Source organism: Aulonocara sp. 'chitande type north' Nkhata Bay, linkage group LG18, assembly GCF_057382095.1.
Source record: "Aulonocara sp. 'chitande type north' Nkhata Bay isolate Kocher_YH1m ecotype deep benthic linkage group LG18, A_spYH_male_GT1.1, whole genome shotgun sequence".
Classification (NCBI taxonomy): Eukaryota; Metazoa; Chordata; class Actinopteri; order Cichliformes; family Cichlidae; genus Aulonocara; species Aulonocara sp. 'chitande type north' Nkhata Bay.
In genome coordinates, this window is record NC_141361.1 from 4,192,618 (window position 1) to 4,210,719 (window position 18,102).

Consider the following 18,102-nt stretch of genomic DNA (forward strand, 5'->3'; position numbering starts at 1 on the left):
TTAGAAAATGTGTTACTTTTATTATTGACCAAACTTTTGTTTTCTCAGATGATTCTGTTGTTTGAATGAATGTTCATGGTAAGTCAGACTAGTCACATTACATTTGTAGGCCAGATAAGCAGTCAGTCCATTAAAACGGTAATTCACAGATTAACCTGGTGTTAAGGATCAGCTTCACTATTGTTAATAGATGTTTAAGCCATATTTGAGAAGTCTTAAATTTAAAAAAATGCTCTAGAAATCCCTTTTGGTTTCCAGAACAGCAGCAGACAGAGACAGTAAGGGTAAAGCTGGTATATTTCATAGAGCACTTAGCAAACTTAACTTTCCTTCAGGAATTCAGAGACATAAAAATGAAATAAATAAAGAGAGGTGAGGTTTAAAAGATCGCCACATTACATGTAGCGATTGTGTTTAGCTCGATGTTTATGTGGCTGTAAATTGTTTGGATTGTGTTTTTGTTTTGTTTTTTCTTCCTGGTTTAAAAACCACATTTTGCATCAGATTGCGAGCATGTGCTGATTGATGATCGCTGACTGATTGTGAAACCAATATTTTTATGACTGCTGCTGAAATTACACAGTGGCATGTCCCGATGAGTTAACATGTGTCAGGATCATACACTGTATATAAAAGATGGACGCTGATGTCACACACTTGTTTGTGAAGTCCCGTTTGGAAGCGATAAGTTAACCATTTTGGTTGTTGCTGCCTGGGACTTTTGAAACTCGAGCAGTCATATCTGAACCAGAGTGTGGAGTGCTCAGTTACAAGCCACAGGCTAGATTACTTGTCAGGTAATTCCACTAAAACAGGTAACATCAACACCACAGACAAGATCAAACAGTCCATTTCAGTGACTCTTATTAGCTGAGGTGAAGCAGCTAGCACCCACAGTTAGCACCTCTCAGTCAAAGCTGACTATGAGTAGTACCAGGCTGGAAACGTGTGTGCTTGTGTTGTAAATGTAGGCATTTTAAAAGTATTTGCGCATGTTTCTTAGGGGTTTTCTCACAAAAGAAGCTTGTTTGGGGTAAACCAACAATGGTAGCATTTCCAAAGTGAATGACCTTTACTGTTCCAGTATTTTTGTTTTAGTGGAAAGACCAATTAAGGATTTAGTTTTCTTCTATGCGGGATGGAAAGCTTCTCTCTGTGGTTACTAGACCTTTTAGAACATACAGGTTTTGACAGTGTTACTATTTTTATGCTGAAGTGGATGTGAAAAATCGGCTTAATGCTTCTCTACCCTTTGCAAATGCTCAGACCTTCACGGTTGAGGACGAGCATTTCTGACAGCATTACCTCTTTTCCTGCCCAGTTCGAGTAACTGTGAGAATCCGGTTAATTCTGCTGTAACCGTTGCAACTTTTCAAACCGAGGCCAGCAATAGGAATATCCAGATGTTTTCTCACAGATGCACGCTGATGTGCTGCCTTTTTTTTTTTTCTTCCCAAGCCTGCCTAGTTATCCATCAGTCACCACCACATCACTGAAGCTTCAGCCAAGTTTTCTTCTGGCTTCACGAGCTTCTATTTCAGCAGCTTGGTTTGTTTTGCTTTGAACTTTGAAATCTGAAACTAATTTGGAAAATCTTGAGTCTGCTTCTCAGCAGTGAAAATAAAAGCAAAAGGTCAAACGTGCTGAATGCCGTGCTGCTGGGCTTTTTGACAGCCTGAGTGGAAGCTGTAAAAGAGTGTTCATCACTAAGGTCACATGTTTGGCTGCTTGATGTTTGCTGCTGTCCACCCTCCTGGGAACCTAATAAGGGTTTTACGACTCTGTGTTTCTGTCTGAGAAATTGGATTTAAGTGCAGCCTTTGGCCTCTCTGTGCTTCCACCTGAGCAGTGACGGGCAGCAGAGATGATTTGCTCCGATCTTTGCTCAGTAGATGGCGAGTAACGACATGCAGGTCAAGAGAGTTATCATTAGAGAAGAATGGATGCTGTGCAAATGTTCATACTTTGAAATGGCAGTGAGGGGGGGAGCTTCCTCTACAGCACCAATAGCTGGTATCGAATATAATTACCCAGGTTCACTACTTCATGGCTCCTCATGGTGGCGCATTTAGTCAAATGAAGATAAAATGAGCAGAACTTTGCTAATTAGCAACACAGAAGATGAAACGGTTGGGGAACAGTGAAGAGAAGGACAGTATGGGCTTATTAATTGAACTGACGCATTAAAAATGTCTGTATTTTAATAAGTACAGTACATTTTCATCGGAGTATGAAGTATTGCAGAATCGTTGCATCATGATAGTATTTTTTCATGTTTCTCTTTCACCTTTACTTAAAACATTCAGGTGAAATTTGATTTATTTGCTTTCTGTCTGCGTAATTATTGATAATTTACCTCTTTGATCCACAGACGTACATCGGTTCCATCCTGGCAGCAGTCAACCCTTACCAGCCGCTCCCTGGCCTGTATGACCGACCCGCTGTGGAGATGTACAGTCAGCACCACCTCGGTGAAATCTCCCCGCACATCTTTGCCATCGCCAATGAGTGCTACCGCTCGCTGTGGAAGAGGCTGCAGAACCAGTGTGTCCTGATCAGGTGTGTGATCTGTTTTTGTGAATGTATTTTATTTGTTTTTGAATCTCCAGAAGTTTTAATGGATTTACAAAAACACAGCAAGGAGTTGAAGCAAACTCATGTAAAGTCTAGTGGCTACTAGAGAGCAGAGTGTGAAACGTTGGAGTATTTTAAATATTTCGTTATTGTTTTACAACTTTTGCAGACTTGATGGTTCACATTTAGAATATCAGCACCATTTTTGCCTGAGGTTTTATCAAGCATCCTTATTGGTCCTTTGAATAACCCCCCCACAGAGTACCAAACTCCTTCATCTGGTTTCAAGTCTCCTCAGCGCTTTGGCTGCACCTCTGAGGATCTTTCTCTCTCTCTCTCTCTCTCACTCACACACACACACACACACACACACACACACACACACACACACGCTCTTTCTATCGCCATCCTCTGTCTGCTCCCTTCCGTCCCAACATCCTTCCTCTTTGATTTCAGTCGGACAACTTTCACGTCGACTGTGGCTCCATTGTTCAGTCGACACACACAGACGTTCTCTTCCTACTAAGTTAAAAAGGAGCTATTTTTGTAACTCAGATATGATAATATTTGGCTGCTAATTTAGTGAAGGACGGATACAGGAGTTGTGTCTGAGTTTAAGTGCGTGGGAATTGTTGTTAGTTGTCATCAAGGTATCCTGAGTACGTGGCCATTCAACTTCCTGTTGCAACATTGTATTGTTGGCAGCAAAGTAGTTGTAAAGAGGAGCAAATAAATTAAGAGCACAAAAAGGGTGGTACACTACACAGAGATTATTGAGCCAGAATGGCTCTATCAGCTTTTCCTGTGACAGTTTGCTCATTAGCTGTCGTAGTTAAGAGTTGAGAGCTTAAAATTCTAGTTTCACATTTCTGTTTCTTCCATTATGAAATGCATGTCATGTTTTCATCTACAAGACAGAGCATATTAAAATGTGTTGAGAGTTGGAAACTGAAATCTCCATATTTCTGAAGACTGTTTAGAGATAGTATCTGAAGCAGAAAGAAATAAACATGGTGCTGCGTCGTGTTCGGAGAGTCTCAGTCTGCTGCTTCAGGCAAAAGTACTGCAGTTTTCTTAGGATTAGCCGGCATTAGTTTACAGCCTTGTTTGGTTCGCTTAATTGGCGTTGGGGATAACGAGGCACACGTGTTTCCTTTAAACTTGAACCGGTTTAAGTTTGTGGGGAAAGCAGAAAGTTAAGTAGCTGGGATTTTGTTGTTTGCATTACACATTAATGAAACATTAATTAGCGATTATGTTTAATTCCTTCTGTGTTGCTGATGGTTTAAGTTGCGCCTCTATAGTCATCACCATTGAGGGCCTGACCATCTACCACACAAAACATCTCTATGATCCACATCACTCACATGATTTGTCAACCAAAATGTCAAGTGGAAATTTTCACCATGACTCATTTTCACAGCCTTTTCCAAAAGCTGCCACTGTTGCGCCCAAACTTAGAAGGCATGTTGTTCATGTTGGTGTGCTGGGAGGAGATCTCACAAGAAATTGAAATATTGGCAGATGCAGCCTACAGATTCTGTCCGCTCTGAATGTCTTCCCATAAAAATAAAATTTAGCTAAGAATCTCTTAAAGTGTGAGTTGGCTCTTAAATGAGGAGGAAGAGACTGTTCAGTGCTGGCGTCTGCATTGCACTGGTGCTGGTGTCCCATCACCTGGATCATGAGGTAGCATTTCATCTGGCACTCTCTTCAGCTCCACCATGGAGTTATTATCAGTCATTCTATAAATTTAATTTCTATGTCCCAGTAACATAAAGGTTATAATTAAGCTTAATAACTGCAGAGAGACATGAAAAAGATGGTTGCTCCATATAAAAACAGATTTTGGCTTACTTGCTGCAGCACATGTAAACACATCATTTGATCTGTGCCAGTAACCTTGCATGCATTCAAGTTTTTTTTTTTTATTAAAAACCAATGATGACCATTTTTAATCCTAACTTACAAAATGAATGGGAATACTTCCCTGTGCTTGTGCACGGCATGCAGTCTCACGTGTTCTGTCTGTCGTCTTCTGGTCTGATGATGTATTTGGGATACAGAAATTCTTTTGTCTGGCACGATGTTGGTTAGTGGGAAGAACATGCGCCATGGTGCACAGAGCGAGGCGTAAACACAAACGTTGTAGTGGCGCTACAAAAAGTCCTGAGCCACACAATGCTGTCACTTTGTTAACGAGTCGTATCGCTGCTGTGGATCTGCTTTGTGTTTGTCTTCATCACCTTTCGCTTTTCAAGAAAAATCATTTGTTGTTTCTTGTATATTGGACAAAACTGTGGAACATTTTTAACAAAGGGGAACAGAGCTTGTGAAACTTTTTAAATTCACCACAGAAAGTGAAAAGTTGAAAGAAAAATAAAGCCTACAGTTCAGTTGTGTAATTTTTTTCCATGACAGCAAAGCAGCACGTGAAGTCATCCAGGCCAGAGAGGACAGACCGCAGACCACAGCCGTAACCTTTAGCTGTTGTCTCAGCTAAAACACAACCTGATGGTTTTCTGTCTGTTAAAATAGAGTAAATGACACACTGAGCTTTCCAAGGTACACTCTGCACTGCTTGATTATCCTCTTCTAACTCTGATTGGTTTCGTATTCCGAATATTTTGAGGTTCGATGTTGCAGCTTTTTATGCGCTCCATTGTCTTAAGAATTCAGCTGGTTACAATGTTGCGAAATAGGAAATGAGGGTGATTACAATGAAAGAGCGCAAACACTGTCGTCTGACAGCCTGACCACTATATGCTTAAGGTTATACTTAGCAATATACTTAAGTTTACGTACAGAATTTACTACTACTCTTAAATAACTTGTTTTAAACTACGGTACCACCAGAGTTTCTTTCTTTTTTTCTTTTGGACCCCTCAGGCAGGGAAGTTTAAGACTTTCACTTCTAAGCACTGGGTTTGTTTTCTGTCAGTGTTTTACTGCCTCTGAGCTGCTAATTAGCTGCTAATTGTTACCCTGAAGGTAGACTTTTAAACTTTGCAAAGGAATAAAACGCTTAGGTTAAGGGTTATAGACTTGGCAGCGCTTTGTGAAAAACACATACAGATATCTATTTTTCCACTGTGAAACTGTAAAAATCAAACAGACGATCTTTGAATTAAAACAAAATTCAAAAGCTAGAAAAATGTTCTGCAGAACCCACGTAAACACAGAGAGAACATGAAAACACAGAAAAGCCCTAAACTGGTTTCAAACCCTGGACTGTGAGGCGACAGTGCCAACCACCTCACCGCTGTGCCGCCCCCACCTCTAAACCCCATCATGAAGTGGTGGTGCTCCCCCCCCCTCTGAGTGATGGATGTGTGAGGCTGTGAATAATTGCAGGGAGGGGAAGAGAACGCCCCCCCCCCCTTTTTTTTTTTTTTTTAAACCACCTTGTGTTTCTCCTGAGGACCGCTGCCGGCTGTGTGGGCCAACTTTTTGACTGAGGATCAGAACTGAGGCTGTTTTTGTCATGCTCTGTGGTGGTCACTGAAAACACATGATGCCCTCTCTGTAACCACACAAAAATAATTCTGAGTCATTCAACATCATATATCAAACGATATCATTTAATTAGTCAACACAGGATCCATTAAGTGCAGTTATTAATGAGTGGCAGTCATGGCAGTGAAGAAAGACCTGAGTGTTTAAATACTCGCCTCTCATATGTGATCTCCCACTAAAGCAGTTTATTTCTAACTTTCTAACCACGTCCGATTGGCTGCAGTGTGTTGAACTGGGTCAAATTAAATGTGACTGAATTACTGACTTTACTGTACTTGCATTTAAAAAGATAATTTAAATGCATTTCAGTGGCAAAGAGTGAGACGACCAATACTTGAAACCAGATCACTGACGCAGTCGTTGCCCTCCATGACAGAGCCGACTGCAGACTTTTTACAGGCAGGTTTTCAGGCTCATAAAGGTCGTATTTTTGATACCCTGAAGTTAGACTTTGGGTGGAGGATCATTTTAACACAGAGTCGAAGTCCTGCCCAGCTGCCGCAGTACGTGGCATGGTTCACAATGATCTCTGACACCCACACACATTTCTCCTGCAGGTCCCCCAAAATCACCAAAGCGGTCTCGGTGCAGACCCTCATAAAACATGTAACATGCCAGCACCTCCACCCATACACAGAAAGGTTCGCTTCATGGTGTGTTTGAGAGAGAGAGGGAGGAAGAAGAGCTATAAATCGCAAGCTGGCACTTTCAGGCGAGGCAGGAAGCTTCTCTCACTGGATTTAGGGATTGTGGGTAATCAGATCCAGTCAGGGGGAGGCGAATGAAACAGAAGCTGGTGAAGGAGGAGGAGGAAGAGGCCAGCTCTATAACACAAGGCCATCTGCTCATTAATGCTCATAAATGCCACTCTGCATTTTCAATTATGCGGGTACCTGCCTACATCGAGCCACATTGTTTTAATGGAAGCCCCCCCTTTGAGCTGGTGCTGCAGATTTCAGCAAAAATGCCCTCCCCACCGCCAGCAAAGAAAATCCTGGAAAACCTCCAAACGCTCGCTGTGCACAGAAGATGCCACCATGGCAGGTTTAAGTTTGGATAATAAAGCAATAAACCAGAGATGCAGACCTCTAATTCACATTTTATTAGCTAATTCTCTCCATTTCTTATGAACCTAATTTCTTTGTTGGCTCAGTAGCATTCTTACAACTTTAGTGTTGCAGAATAAGCCATGCCTTAGACAGACAATTGTATTAACCACGCCCTAAATCTAAATATATATACGTCTATATCTAAATCTAAATGGAACACGAACAGGTGACTTCTATAAATTCAATCCTTGTACAGTACCCAGTTTTGGGGACTTGCATGTATGGAGGTTACTGCCGGGACAGGACTTGACTGACCTGCAGTAAACACTGACCTTGACCCTGTCCGGCTCTACTGGGATGAACTTGGAATGCAGACTGTGAAACACCTTACCACACAGTAGAAGTGATGGACCTCATTAATGCTGTGGATGAGACCAAGCCTTTGCAGGCAGGTTCCAACATGTGAATGAAAGATTAAAGGCAGAAGAGTGGAGGCTGTTAGAGCAGCTCACTAACACTCATGTCATTGGTTCAACATTTACAAATGGTCATATTAAGCAGACAGCCAGGGTGTTTGAACACTGTAATAATCGACAGTCAGAACAAGTTTGTCATTTAAGAACAAAACAAAAGCTAGCACACTCATGCCTGAAGCTTCAATACAATCAAACTTTTTCATTTGCAAACTTTGGCTTGTTGGGCTGCTTTTTTTATGGCTAGAAAGGCTCGAATTTTTAAATTGCAAAGCTGTCGAGGTGTTTTTCTGCCCAGCCTACAGGTTCCCTCCCCCAGCAGTTTGTTTCTGACCTCCTGACCCATAGGTGGGTGCCGGGTCAAACCCAATAGTCTCCAGCCTTGTTAATTATTCAGGCATGTGGGGGTCACAAAAGCCCTGCAGCAAAGCCTTATGAAAACATACCTGAGAGGGTTTCTCTTGGGATTCAGCAGGATTTCTCTGTTTCGCCTGCTTTGAGTGTCTGACACATAATTTGTGACCAAAGGAAGGAATGGATCACAGCAAAGGAAGAGAGCCTGGTGGAGCGGAAACATAACTAACTGTGCAGATTTAAGTGTAACATGAGACGAGCAGTTTTCTAAATGTGAAATTTTATGGTGTTTGCGTTTTATCAGTGTTTACATGTAGAAATAAGCATCAGTGCCTTTTCATGAGTTTCACGTTAAATAATGACGCATCCCAGGTAACTTAAAATACTCGTGAGATCCTGTTAAAGATGCTCTAAAAGCTGGGGAAGGTTTTAATCATTCTTCACCATCTGTGGGGGACATCCAGACAGGACTGGTGACCTGATCCTGGATGCTGTGGAGGAGGTTGGTGTCACATGGAAGTAAAGGCTGTTGCAAACACTGGTAGGGTAAGAGGCGGTGCTGCTATAGGGGGCATTAGTGCCTGAAGAAAAACACCTTGAACTCAGTCCATTGTTGGATAAGTAAGCAGCAGAGACTGGATCAGCACAGCTGTCTGGGCTCAGATTGAAAACTCCAGCTGTGGGTATTTTGACATTAGTCTGACGCTGGGCTGGAAGAAAAAGGTCTAATCCCTTATACAGGGTTAGATTTTTAGCACGAGTCGCACTTCAGTCTAAGCTCAGGCTTAGCTGCACTTCACTCTGATAATCAGACTAAACTTTCTGAGTTAAGCCCCGCTCCCACTGCAACATCTGCAGACGTCTGGTCAGCCTATCATCACGTCTCTTATCTAATCTCAAACTGTTCACACACAAGAAAGCACTCAGCCAAACAGCACAGTGTAAATATGCAAAAGTTTGTGTTCATACATAGACTGTGTAGTGCAGGAAATGGCTTTGTCTTCATATACGTTCTATTAATACAGTGTTCTCACACCTTTCCCCCGTCACACATCACCAGCAGCCTCTTTTATCAACTTTAGCAACTTTTGGTCTGAGATTTCATTTTGTTTGGATGTCGTGAGCTGTAAGGATCCAGTGTGATCAGTGTTATTGGATGCTGCCATTTATAAATTACCCACAATTTTATGTAATGAATGATGCATTTGTTTTTAATTGGCCTTCCGATTATCAACTCCAAATGGTAATCATGTGTTTTTGGAGTTTCTAACAAGTATTTCTTTCTTGAAAAATGCATTTTTTTTTTCATGCAATAACCTGTATACCTTTATCACTCACACGTCTACACTTCTTATCATTTGATAGTGTGCAATGTTGCAGTAATCTAAAACAGGAGGCTTTGTGTCATGAAGATGAAGGAGGTCCTCACCTGTTTATAAATCTGTGTATTGAGGAAGAACAGAGACTCGCTAAAGACAATAAAACAAAATATTTCCCTCTAAGTGTTTTAGTTTTTATATTTCTGGCTGCACATTATTTCTTATTTTAATTCTCGATTTTTACATGTTTAAAGTGACAAAAAATGTGAAGTGTAGTTAATTCAGCATTGTCTTAAGAATTCATAGTATGATTTACTAAAATGTGCTAGTAGGTCAGTTAATATTTGCTTTACTGTCAACATGTTGGTTAAAGGAATGCAAATGTTCCAGATCCTCTGGACACCCCTAACTTACACAGCAGATTAGAAACAACAATAAAACAATAAATATAGAGTGTGAGACCATCTGAACGTCCCATGATGCAATGTGGTCTAGTTATTTACTGTAAAAGGGTTAATAGGCATAGACAGGGTGAGATATAATCAAGTATCTGTTGAACTCACAGAAGTGTGTAAGTGTGTAGGACATGACGTGCAGAGGTGCCCGTCGAACCTTACAAGGTGCATTCCACACCAGCTCGACAAGTAATTTAATCTTAATCTTCTTTTATGAAAACAGCTTCTATCGGTCGATGAGAACATTTCACCTTTTTGTCCCAGTGAAAAGAGCCAGTACATTTCCCAGATTCAATTACTTGTGTAGACAGATTTTTTTTCTCTTCTCTCTTTGCGTGTCGCTCCTCATCTCGGTTTCTCTTCCCTGCTCAGAAACTCTTTCACTCTCTAGCAGAAACTGAGGCTCTTTGCCTCAGTACAAAGAGTCTGAGTGAGGTCCAGAGCTGTGGAGGCAGTTCGTCCAACACAATCAGTCGCCTGGCTGCAGACTCCCTCCTTCCTGCCTGTGGGGGGGCTTTTGCCTTGGGTGGCAACAACACGGGGGGAGCCAGGGATTAGTACAAAAGCAGGGTGCTGTATAGCTCCGTGTGTGTGTGTGTGTGTGTGTGTGTGTGTGTGTGTGTGTGTGTGTACCTGTTTAGGCATCTTTGTGGGTGTGTGGGTGGGTGTGTGTGTGGCTCTCTGCCAGAAGTCTTTTAGGTGACTTGCGTTTAACAGGCCTTTTCTGATTGGCCCATTTGTGTAGAAGAAGTTATTCAAATGAGTCACATGTGAAAGCCTTTAAAGTTTGACCTGCTGCTGGTGAGACGCACTGCTGAGATCTGCCGTTTGAATCACTAAAACTTCATTTTCCACCTTTTTTAACTTCAGTCTCTTCTGTCATAACATCGACACTCATGCGCTGCCTGTTCATGTCAGAAGTTATTGCAAGTCACCCAGAGAGTTTATGTTATCTCCAGTCCTGTTCTGTGTCCATCAGGAATGTGACACTGACTTTAAGGATGTGGCCTCTCCTGCTACAAGTTCAACTTTATTTATAAAACTCTGCAAAAGCAAGCAGTGTTTCCCAAAGCACTGTCCAAGAGACAATGACAAGGCTGTCAAAGCTCTGCTTTTTAAGATGACCCACAAATAGGTTCTCTCACTACTTTGTTGAGGCAGTTTCACATAAATAAGGTTTAAACATTATTTCTAGTTGTACATTTCATCAACTAAAACGCTGTAACCCAAACCATAAACTTTTCCTAAAACCAACAAAGACTTTTTAAATGCCAACAATAAAAGTAAAATTAAAAGCATTAAGGTCCAAAAAGTGAAGGTTGCTATGAAGTTTATGCTCTAAATAATTTGAATTTAAAATACTTTAAATTTATAGATCCAAAATATGCATTAAATGCATGTTAAAGGGATTTTATCCCTAAGCTGATAATCACTCATAATATTTGTAATAGAAAGTTAAATATCTGAATAATGTTTTGCAGTCTTTAGATGTAAATGAGATGGTATCTTTCCACTTTCCCACATACAAAGTCATCTGCAGACATGTCGAATAAAAGAGAAGTTCAGCAGGATGGCTGTCAGATCACCTGGTGTAGTTGTCGGGTAACAAAGAACATTTGATATATCAGTTATTTAGTTAACAAAGTTAAAGCAGATGTATTCACTTCGAAGTATTCAACAGTGTCAAAGTTTTATACCAAAAAAAGATTAAATTCCCAATTCTTTGTGCCAAAACTGACTCCGCCCCCCAGAGCTGTTGCTGATTGACCTTTTTCTAGTCAGCTAACAAGTTTAATGGGCTGTTTTAATGCACATAAGATCCAAGTTACAACATCCTTGTACTGAACTCTCAGCCTGACTTATGTTAGATGAGCTAGAAAAACAATAAAAAATGAAAAAGAAGAACGTTACTGTAGCTGAACTAAGGCTAAAAAAATATCCATGAATGTTTTTAGTCCCATCCTTAGTTTCTTTCAGGCTTTTTTCTCCTCCCTGCATACAAACCAGAACACAGAAACACGTCTGTTCAGTGGTGAAGGAGCTACCAGCAGGAAAAACCACATGTCAAACACTGTGATCTCTCTGAGGGGAGTCACCCAGCCATTATCCAAATGAAGAGTTTTCTTCCTAAATAAAGTCCCATCTACTGTCACCAAATGTTTGCAGATGTGAGAGAAACTCTCATTTAAAAAAAAGGATGTTTTGAGGTGTCGTAAACAGGATTTCATAACAAAGGCAAACAAGCGTGCTGTGGTGCTTCCTCCTCGGGGGTTAGGTCACATAGCAATTTCGGCCCGCAGACATTTAATTAAGGCTCCCACCCAACAAAAACACATTGAAGATATGTTGAAGATAATGGTTTTCACATTATTTTCACTCAAATCTAGAAGCAATCTTGTAACTCAGGGGTCATCTTGGAAATGCCTCTGGGCATCTATCTACTGCCTAAATGAACAGAGAGGAAGCCAGAGCTTTCATTTCCATGTTCAGTGGGACGCAAACACTGCGTGAGTCACCAGTCAAATCAGATCTTTTTTTTTAAAGGCAGCTTAAAAGGTTTGATTAATTTTTCTTTGAATAAAGTTTAAAAGTTTCATCACATTCTGATTTAATTATTCAGCCCAGATCTCCAGCTCATCCCACCAAACTAAGTAAAATGATAAGTATTCTCGCCTATATCTTTATATTGATTTAAAAGTACAGATGCCAGCAACCCATAGACTGTATATAAAAGATGGATGTAGCCACGGTGCCATCCCACAGTTTTGAAGCCCCTAACTGAGCTTTTCCATTTTAGCTTCGCTGACATTCAGATATCACAAAGGGACACTTCTTACTTATAAAGTGTCAGTTTTTCAGTCAAAAGATTGGCCAGCTGCTTTATTATCCCCATGGATGCTGATGGGAGCAAATCATGATCCAAATTATCCTGATATGTCATTCACAGATCCAGCCCATAAACTCATCAGTGTTTACTGAGGTCACAGTAAATAACTGAGGGTCATTTTTCCATAGACTTCTATGCATTTACTTCTTTTTGCATCCAGAGGTGTCGCCCCCCGTTTGTCATTTCTATAAGTGCAGGTTTAGGTCAATTCTACATTTATTTCACAGACTTGCAAGCTGCATCCGTCTTTTACCTACCAGTAGCATATTTATAAATTGAGCTATTTGTATATATCAGAACTATTTTGTTATATTTTGTAAGTTGGAGCAACTGTAACTACATAATTTCCTCAGGGATTAATAAAATATTCTGCTGGTGATTCTGACTTGCATGGATTTCTTTTCAGTCTACTTAGCACGCTCTGATGTTTCCTGACAGTATCACTGGTACGCTTCCTTCGAACCTATTTTCTCCCAGGCTTCCAGAAAAGGTCAGAGGAGCTGTTACTGCTGTAGTTGTCTTACTTATGACCACTAAGTGTAACTTCTTACAGGTCTTTAGTGTGTCTGTTGAATAATGCATTTTTGGGGAGAGTAATCTAACAGTCGGGGGTTGCTCTCGGTGTCTAGGTTTTCAGGGTTGATTATTAACGTGACTCGCCTGAACCTCACACTGTTTGGCTGTGGGTTGCCAGGTTCACGTTAAATGTCACTGTGATGTGCGTGAGGGTATCCTGCTGTGTTTGACAAGAAAGTTGTGTTACCGATTACAGCAGTAGAGGTGCAGCTGGACATTATGTTGGGTGATTCTACACCCCTTTCTGTCCATTTCTGTCAGTCGTGTTGTGTTTAATGTACCTCAGGCATCTGATAAATGTCACCAGGTTATTCAAGTGAAAACTTCTAGAATCCGTGTGTGTGTGTGTGTGTGTGTGTGTGTGTGTGTGTGTATACCAAGTCTGTAGTGGGATGAAAGTGGTGATTGTGGTTCAGGCAGATGAAGCTTGTCAGGTGGTTTGACTTGCAAAAATCACAGTCATCAGCACAGCGCGTGGAGAGTGGCTGTTGTAAGCGTTGGCTCTGAGTGTGTGGAGTTTGCTGCCCCATATACACACAGCCCCTGCCTGTAGAATAAAGTGGGGTTATTATAAAGGACTGTAGCTGTTGAATGACTATCCATGACTAAATGATGCTTTTTCTCTATTTATAGAATAAAACTTAATCATTGTTGCAATGGTCATTCAATTGTGTGCTTCATTGTGGCTGCTGTATCCTTACAGGGCATGAGCTTGCTGCATTTCAGTTTTGTCGACCCTCTGTGCTCACCGATCAGTGAGAATAGATTTCCCTGATCTGGTCGCCTGAAGCACACAGTTCTGTCTTTGAGCAGAGAGGTCAAACCCACCTGTTCTGTTTGATGCTCTGTGTTAATCATCCAAAGCTGCTCTAGTAGAGTGTATGAATAAAAATGTGGGGCTAGAAAAAGCAAAAGGAGCCATTCTTAACTATTAGTTACTCATTTTTGCTGTTTTGTTTCCCACATGAATCAGGTTTTTCATCCCATCATGCTTCATGCCTCCCGTGGCTTTATGTCACTTCTTATTTTTATGATATTGACTTTCACTGTGATTTGATTCATTGACCGGTTTCAATATAAGAGCCAGGGATCCTAAGTCAGTTAGCAGTGCCCAGTGCGCCATCTAGTGGTTGGGTTTTGAATATTTCCCCAGAACATCTCGATGCCATGAGCTGTGTGTGGAACGCTAATATTAAATTTAACATATAACCAAAACTATAAGTGTGATTTGAAACCTGCTAAAGAAATCCATTAAATGAATCTTCTTATGACATCACTGCTTAATTTCTGAGGCATCTTCATGATTGTGTTTATTTTTATTTCCTTTCCCTCAGTGGAGAGAGCGGCGCTGGTAAAACAGAAAGCACCAAACTGATCCTGAAGTTCCTGTCAGCAATGAGCCAACACTCGCTGGAAGTATCATCCCGAGACAAGACGTCACATGTGGAGGAGGCACTGCTGGAGAGCAGGTAAATTACACCTATCATTACAAATTAACTCCATAGTGCTATGGGGTAATGGCTCAATTGCTTTCCTGGTTAATGATCACGTCCTTTCTTCACTCTAAAGTCCCATCATGGAGGCCTTTGGGAACGCCAAGACTGTGTACAACAACAACTCCAGCCGATTTGGGAAGTTCGTCCAGCTGCATGTCAGCCAGAAAGGCAACATCCAGGGAGGCAAAATTGTCGACTGTATCCTTTAAAACCAACTTGATGTTAAGTGGCCTACGCTTCCTTTCCCTGCTCATTTCCTGCGCAGGCTTAGCATTAAAGGAGGCCATGCTGTAAGGGGTTAGCAAAATTGCTGTCAAGGGTAAAAATACAGCAAGCAAGAGAGAGCCACAGCTTCCTGTTCATTTATTAGCACAAATCCTTCATTAGGAGCACGAGGATTGTAACATTAAAATAAAACTGATTTGACTGTTTTTTTGATGATGTTATTCCTTCATCTTTATTTATGTGTTTATGTGTTCACATGTGTTTTGAAAGTTTATTTTAAAGTCCAGCTACAATTCATGCAACGTTTAGCTAGCTGGTAAACACAGAATTGAAATTTTAATACATTTTAATGCTGGTCTTTGCTTAAGTTGTCCTATTTGAACATTTCTGCAGAATTCTGTTAGCAGTTTTGTGCGTGCAGGCTTTTTTTGACTGTTTTGTTCCTTGACACTTGACACTTTTGTGGCTGCAGACCTCTTAGAAAAGGTGAGTGTTCTTCTTCCTTCCTCCCACCAAATCTGTGATTAGGGTTGAATCAGGAGTGCTGGAGGCTGCTGGTTTTCACTTCACATTTTCACTTTGTGAAATATGTTTGTAAAGAAGGGAGGTGCAAGCAGCTCCATGGAGTTTTTGTTATCTTGTTGTAAAAGCACACCATCTTTGGGTTCAGTTTTAGAAGTTTAAACTAACTAAGGCTGCTGTTCTGTGTGTTTGGTCAAATGTGAAAATTAGCATTAGTTTTGATGTGAAGATGTATATTAACTCTCCTCTTCCTCTGCAGAACCGAGTGGTCAGGCAGAACCCAGGGGAGAGAAACTACCACATTTTCTACGCCATATTAGCAGGAACCAACAACCAGCAGAGAGGTGAATGATGGGAAAACACCATCGTTTAATTTAATAAGCATTTAAGTAGGAAGGTTAACACAGATGAAGTTATGAGTCAGTGCAAACAGACTTCAGGCACAGAAAGAGCAGAAAGCTAACGTGGTTCAAATGTGTCATAGATGTTGTAATTAGTGTGTTTCTGTGTGTCTGCAGAGGCGTTCGGGTTGACCCATCCTGACAGCTATCACTACCTGAGACAGTCCAGCTGCCAGGATGACAAAACAATCAACGACAAGGGCACTTTTCAGGATGTTCTGGTGCGCGTGATTATGTTGCATTTACTGATTTAAGGCTAAAAGTAACAGTTATTTGCACTTTACTGTGTGTGCTGTGTTCCAAAACATTTGGTTTTGGTCAAATTTAAAATGTGGCAAAAACTTAGAATGCACAGACTGCACATACTTTTCCTTTTCCCTCATAGTTTGACATAAATGATATTTCTGTATGCTACTCATGATTCATAATCACAAGTCAGAGTAAGAAACTTTTGATCCTGGTGACTGAAAGCTGAAATCACTGCTGCCAAACCAAAGCATCAGACTTATGGCTTTAAATCAGTCCAAACCTCAAAGAACGCCCTAAAGTCTTTACAGCTTCTCAGGACGGATTGTTTCTAACAGCAACTTCCACCCAAAAGAAATAAAATCAGCTGGTGAGAATTTAAACATGAGGCCACCAGAGGCGACCTGAGGTTTTCATCCGTTCTTTTCTCCTTGTGTGTTTGTGGTTCCCAGAACGCCATGCGAACGATGCAATTTACAGAGGAGAACATCAACGAGATCCTGCGCCTCCTGGCTGGGATCCTCCACACAGGAAACATTGAGTTTGTGACGGCCGGAGGGGCTCAGATTTCCTCCAAATCAGGTAGAGTTTACCCTTCCCCTCCACACATTTTTCTTCATATGGTTACAATGAACTTTGGCGAGCTAATTATGGTCCTACAAACACATAAGTCTGGCACTGTTGTCAACAAAGTAGTTCTCATGATTAAACTTAACCACGTCTGAAACAAAGAACTTTTTTTTTTTTACTCACAAACAAAATGTTTAAAGTGTTTGTTTGGGAAGATTAGAACTAAATACTTCCACAGCTTGTCATTAGTTTGGTTTCACTTTCCTTGAAAACTTTTCATTCAGAGTAAAATATTCAGACTTCAGGGCACAAACAAACCCAGGATCTAAGCCGTTATTAACGTTGTCTCAGCATGTTAAAACTTTAATTTCTGACTGTTTTAAACTTTCATCTGCTTTCACTGTGACTTCACCTTTGGGTTGATTAAAGGCTAATGCATTTCAAGGTCAAAAGCCAAATGGAAAGGATGCTGACGACAGTGATCATGGTGTGAATGAGGACCAGTTAAATAAACACGATGTCTGGTTTCGTGGTTTCCTCCACTTAAAATGACATTTTACGTCCAAAGTCGTTAACGGTGTGTTTCATTTGTTGGCAGCACTCAGCTGGACATCTGAACTCTTGGGGCTGAACTCGGATCAGGTTGCCGAGGTCCTGACGCACCGGTCCATGATCCTCAGGGGCGAGGAGATCTCCACACCACTAACTGTGGAACAGGTCAGTTGTACTTTAAACATCCCAGATCAAAGCCATCCCACCAAATAAAAATGGCTACAGATAAAAAATAACAGCCATGTTTTGATTATAATGGTCCTTCCTTGTTGGGCCTCTAATGCATGTGAGGCCAAATCAAACTGAATCTCAACACCTTGCCACAGCCATGAGTACACTGATACAAAGCAGAGTTAGCAGTGAAGGTGATAAATATGAGATGGAAGGAAAAACCTAACGCTTGACTCAAGGAAAATGACATCATTAATTAACATCATTAATTAACCATTAACAGTATTTGTCAAGAAGAAGTTTAGTTCGAATGTTTGTTCAGGAAAAACTGGCTTTGCTGTTCTTTGGTGACAAATGCAGTAGGACCAGTTCTTATTGGTTGAAAGAGCTTAATAATATTCATGGAATCAGGTGGAAAATCTACATATTATAAACACAGATAAATATGTGCAACAGAGATTAAAAAAAAATATCCTGACTTTCACATCGTGAGCAGTCATACTATCTACTGCATCCATCCCACAATGCATCTCCACATTTAAACCTTCAACCTCACAGAGAACAATTCTTCACTAATTTTAGCCTGAAGCAGGTTCCGGCTGTTTAAAGTGAAGGCAAAACAAAACACACCCAAAACCCAAACAGTGTTCGAGCTTTCCGGCTATTCTCTGCTGTTATTGCTTTGTGATGAATGAGGCCTTTGGGGGGCTGAACTT

The 18,102-nt window shown here is 40.9% G+C and overlaps 1 protein-coding gene across 1 annotated transcript in view; it reads left to right on the forward strand.

The window, feature by feature from the left end:
* Positions 1–18,102, forward strand: part of myo10 (myosin X) — a 128,014-nt gene that overhangs the window by 69,266 nt on the left and 40,646 nt on the right. The window contains exons 4-11 of the mRNA XM_086270578.1: positions 2,372–2,559; positions 14,538–14,672; positions 14,773–14,897; positions 15,397–15,410; positions 15,706–15,790; positions 15,965–16,068; positions 16,546–16,675; positions 17,262–17,380. Coding sequence (XP_086126704.1) covers positions 2,372–2,559; positions 14,538–14,672; positions 14,773–14,897; positions 15,397–15,410; positions 15,706–15,790; positions 15,965–16,068; positions 16,546–16,675; positions 17,262–17,380 — 900 coding nt within the window. The remainder of the gene's footprint in view (positions 1–2,371; positions 2,560–14,537; positions 14,673–14,772; positions 14,898–15,396; positions 15,411–15,705; positions 15,791–15,964; positions 16,069–16,545; positions 16,676–17,261; positions 17,381–18,102) is intronic.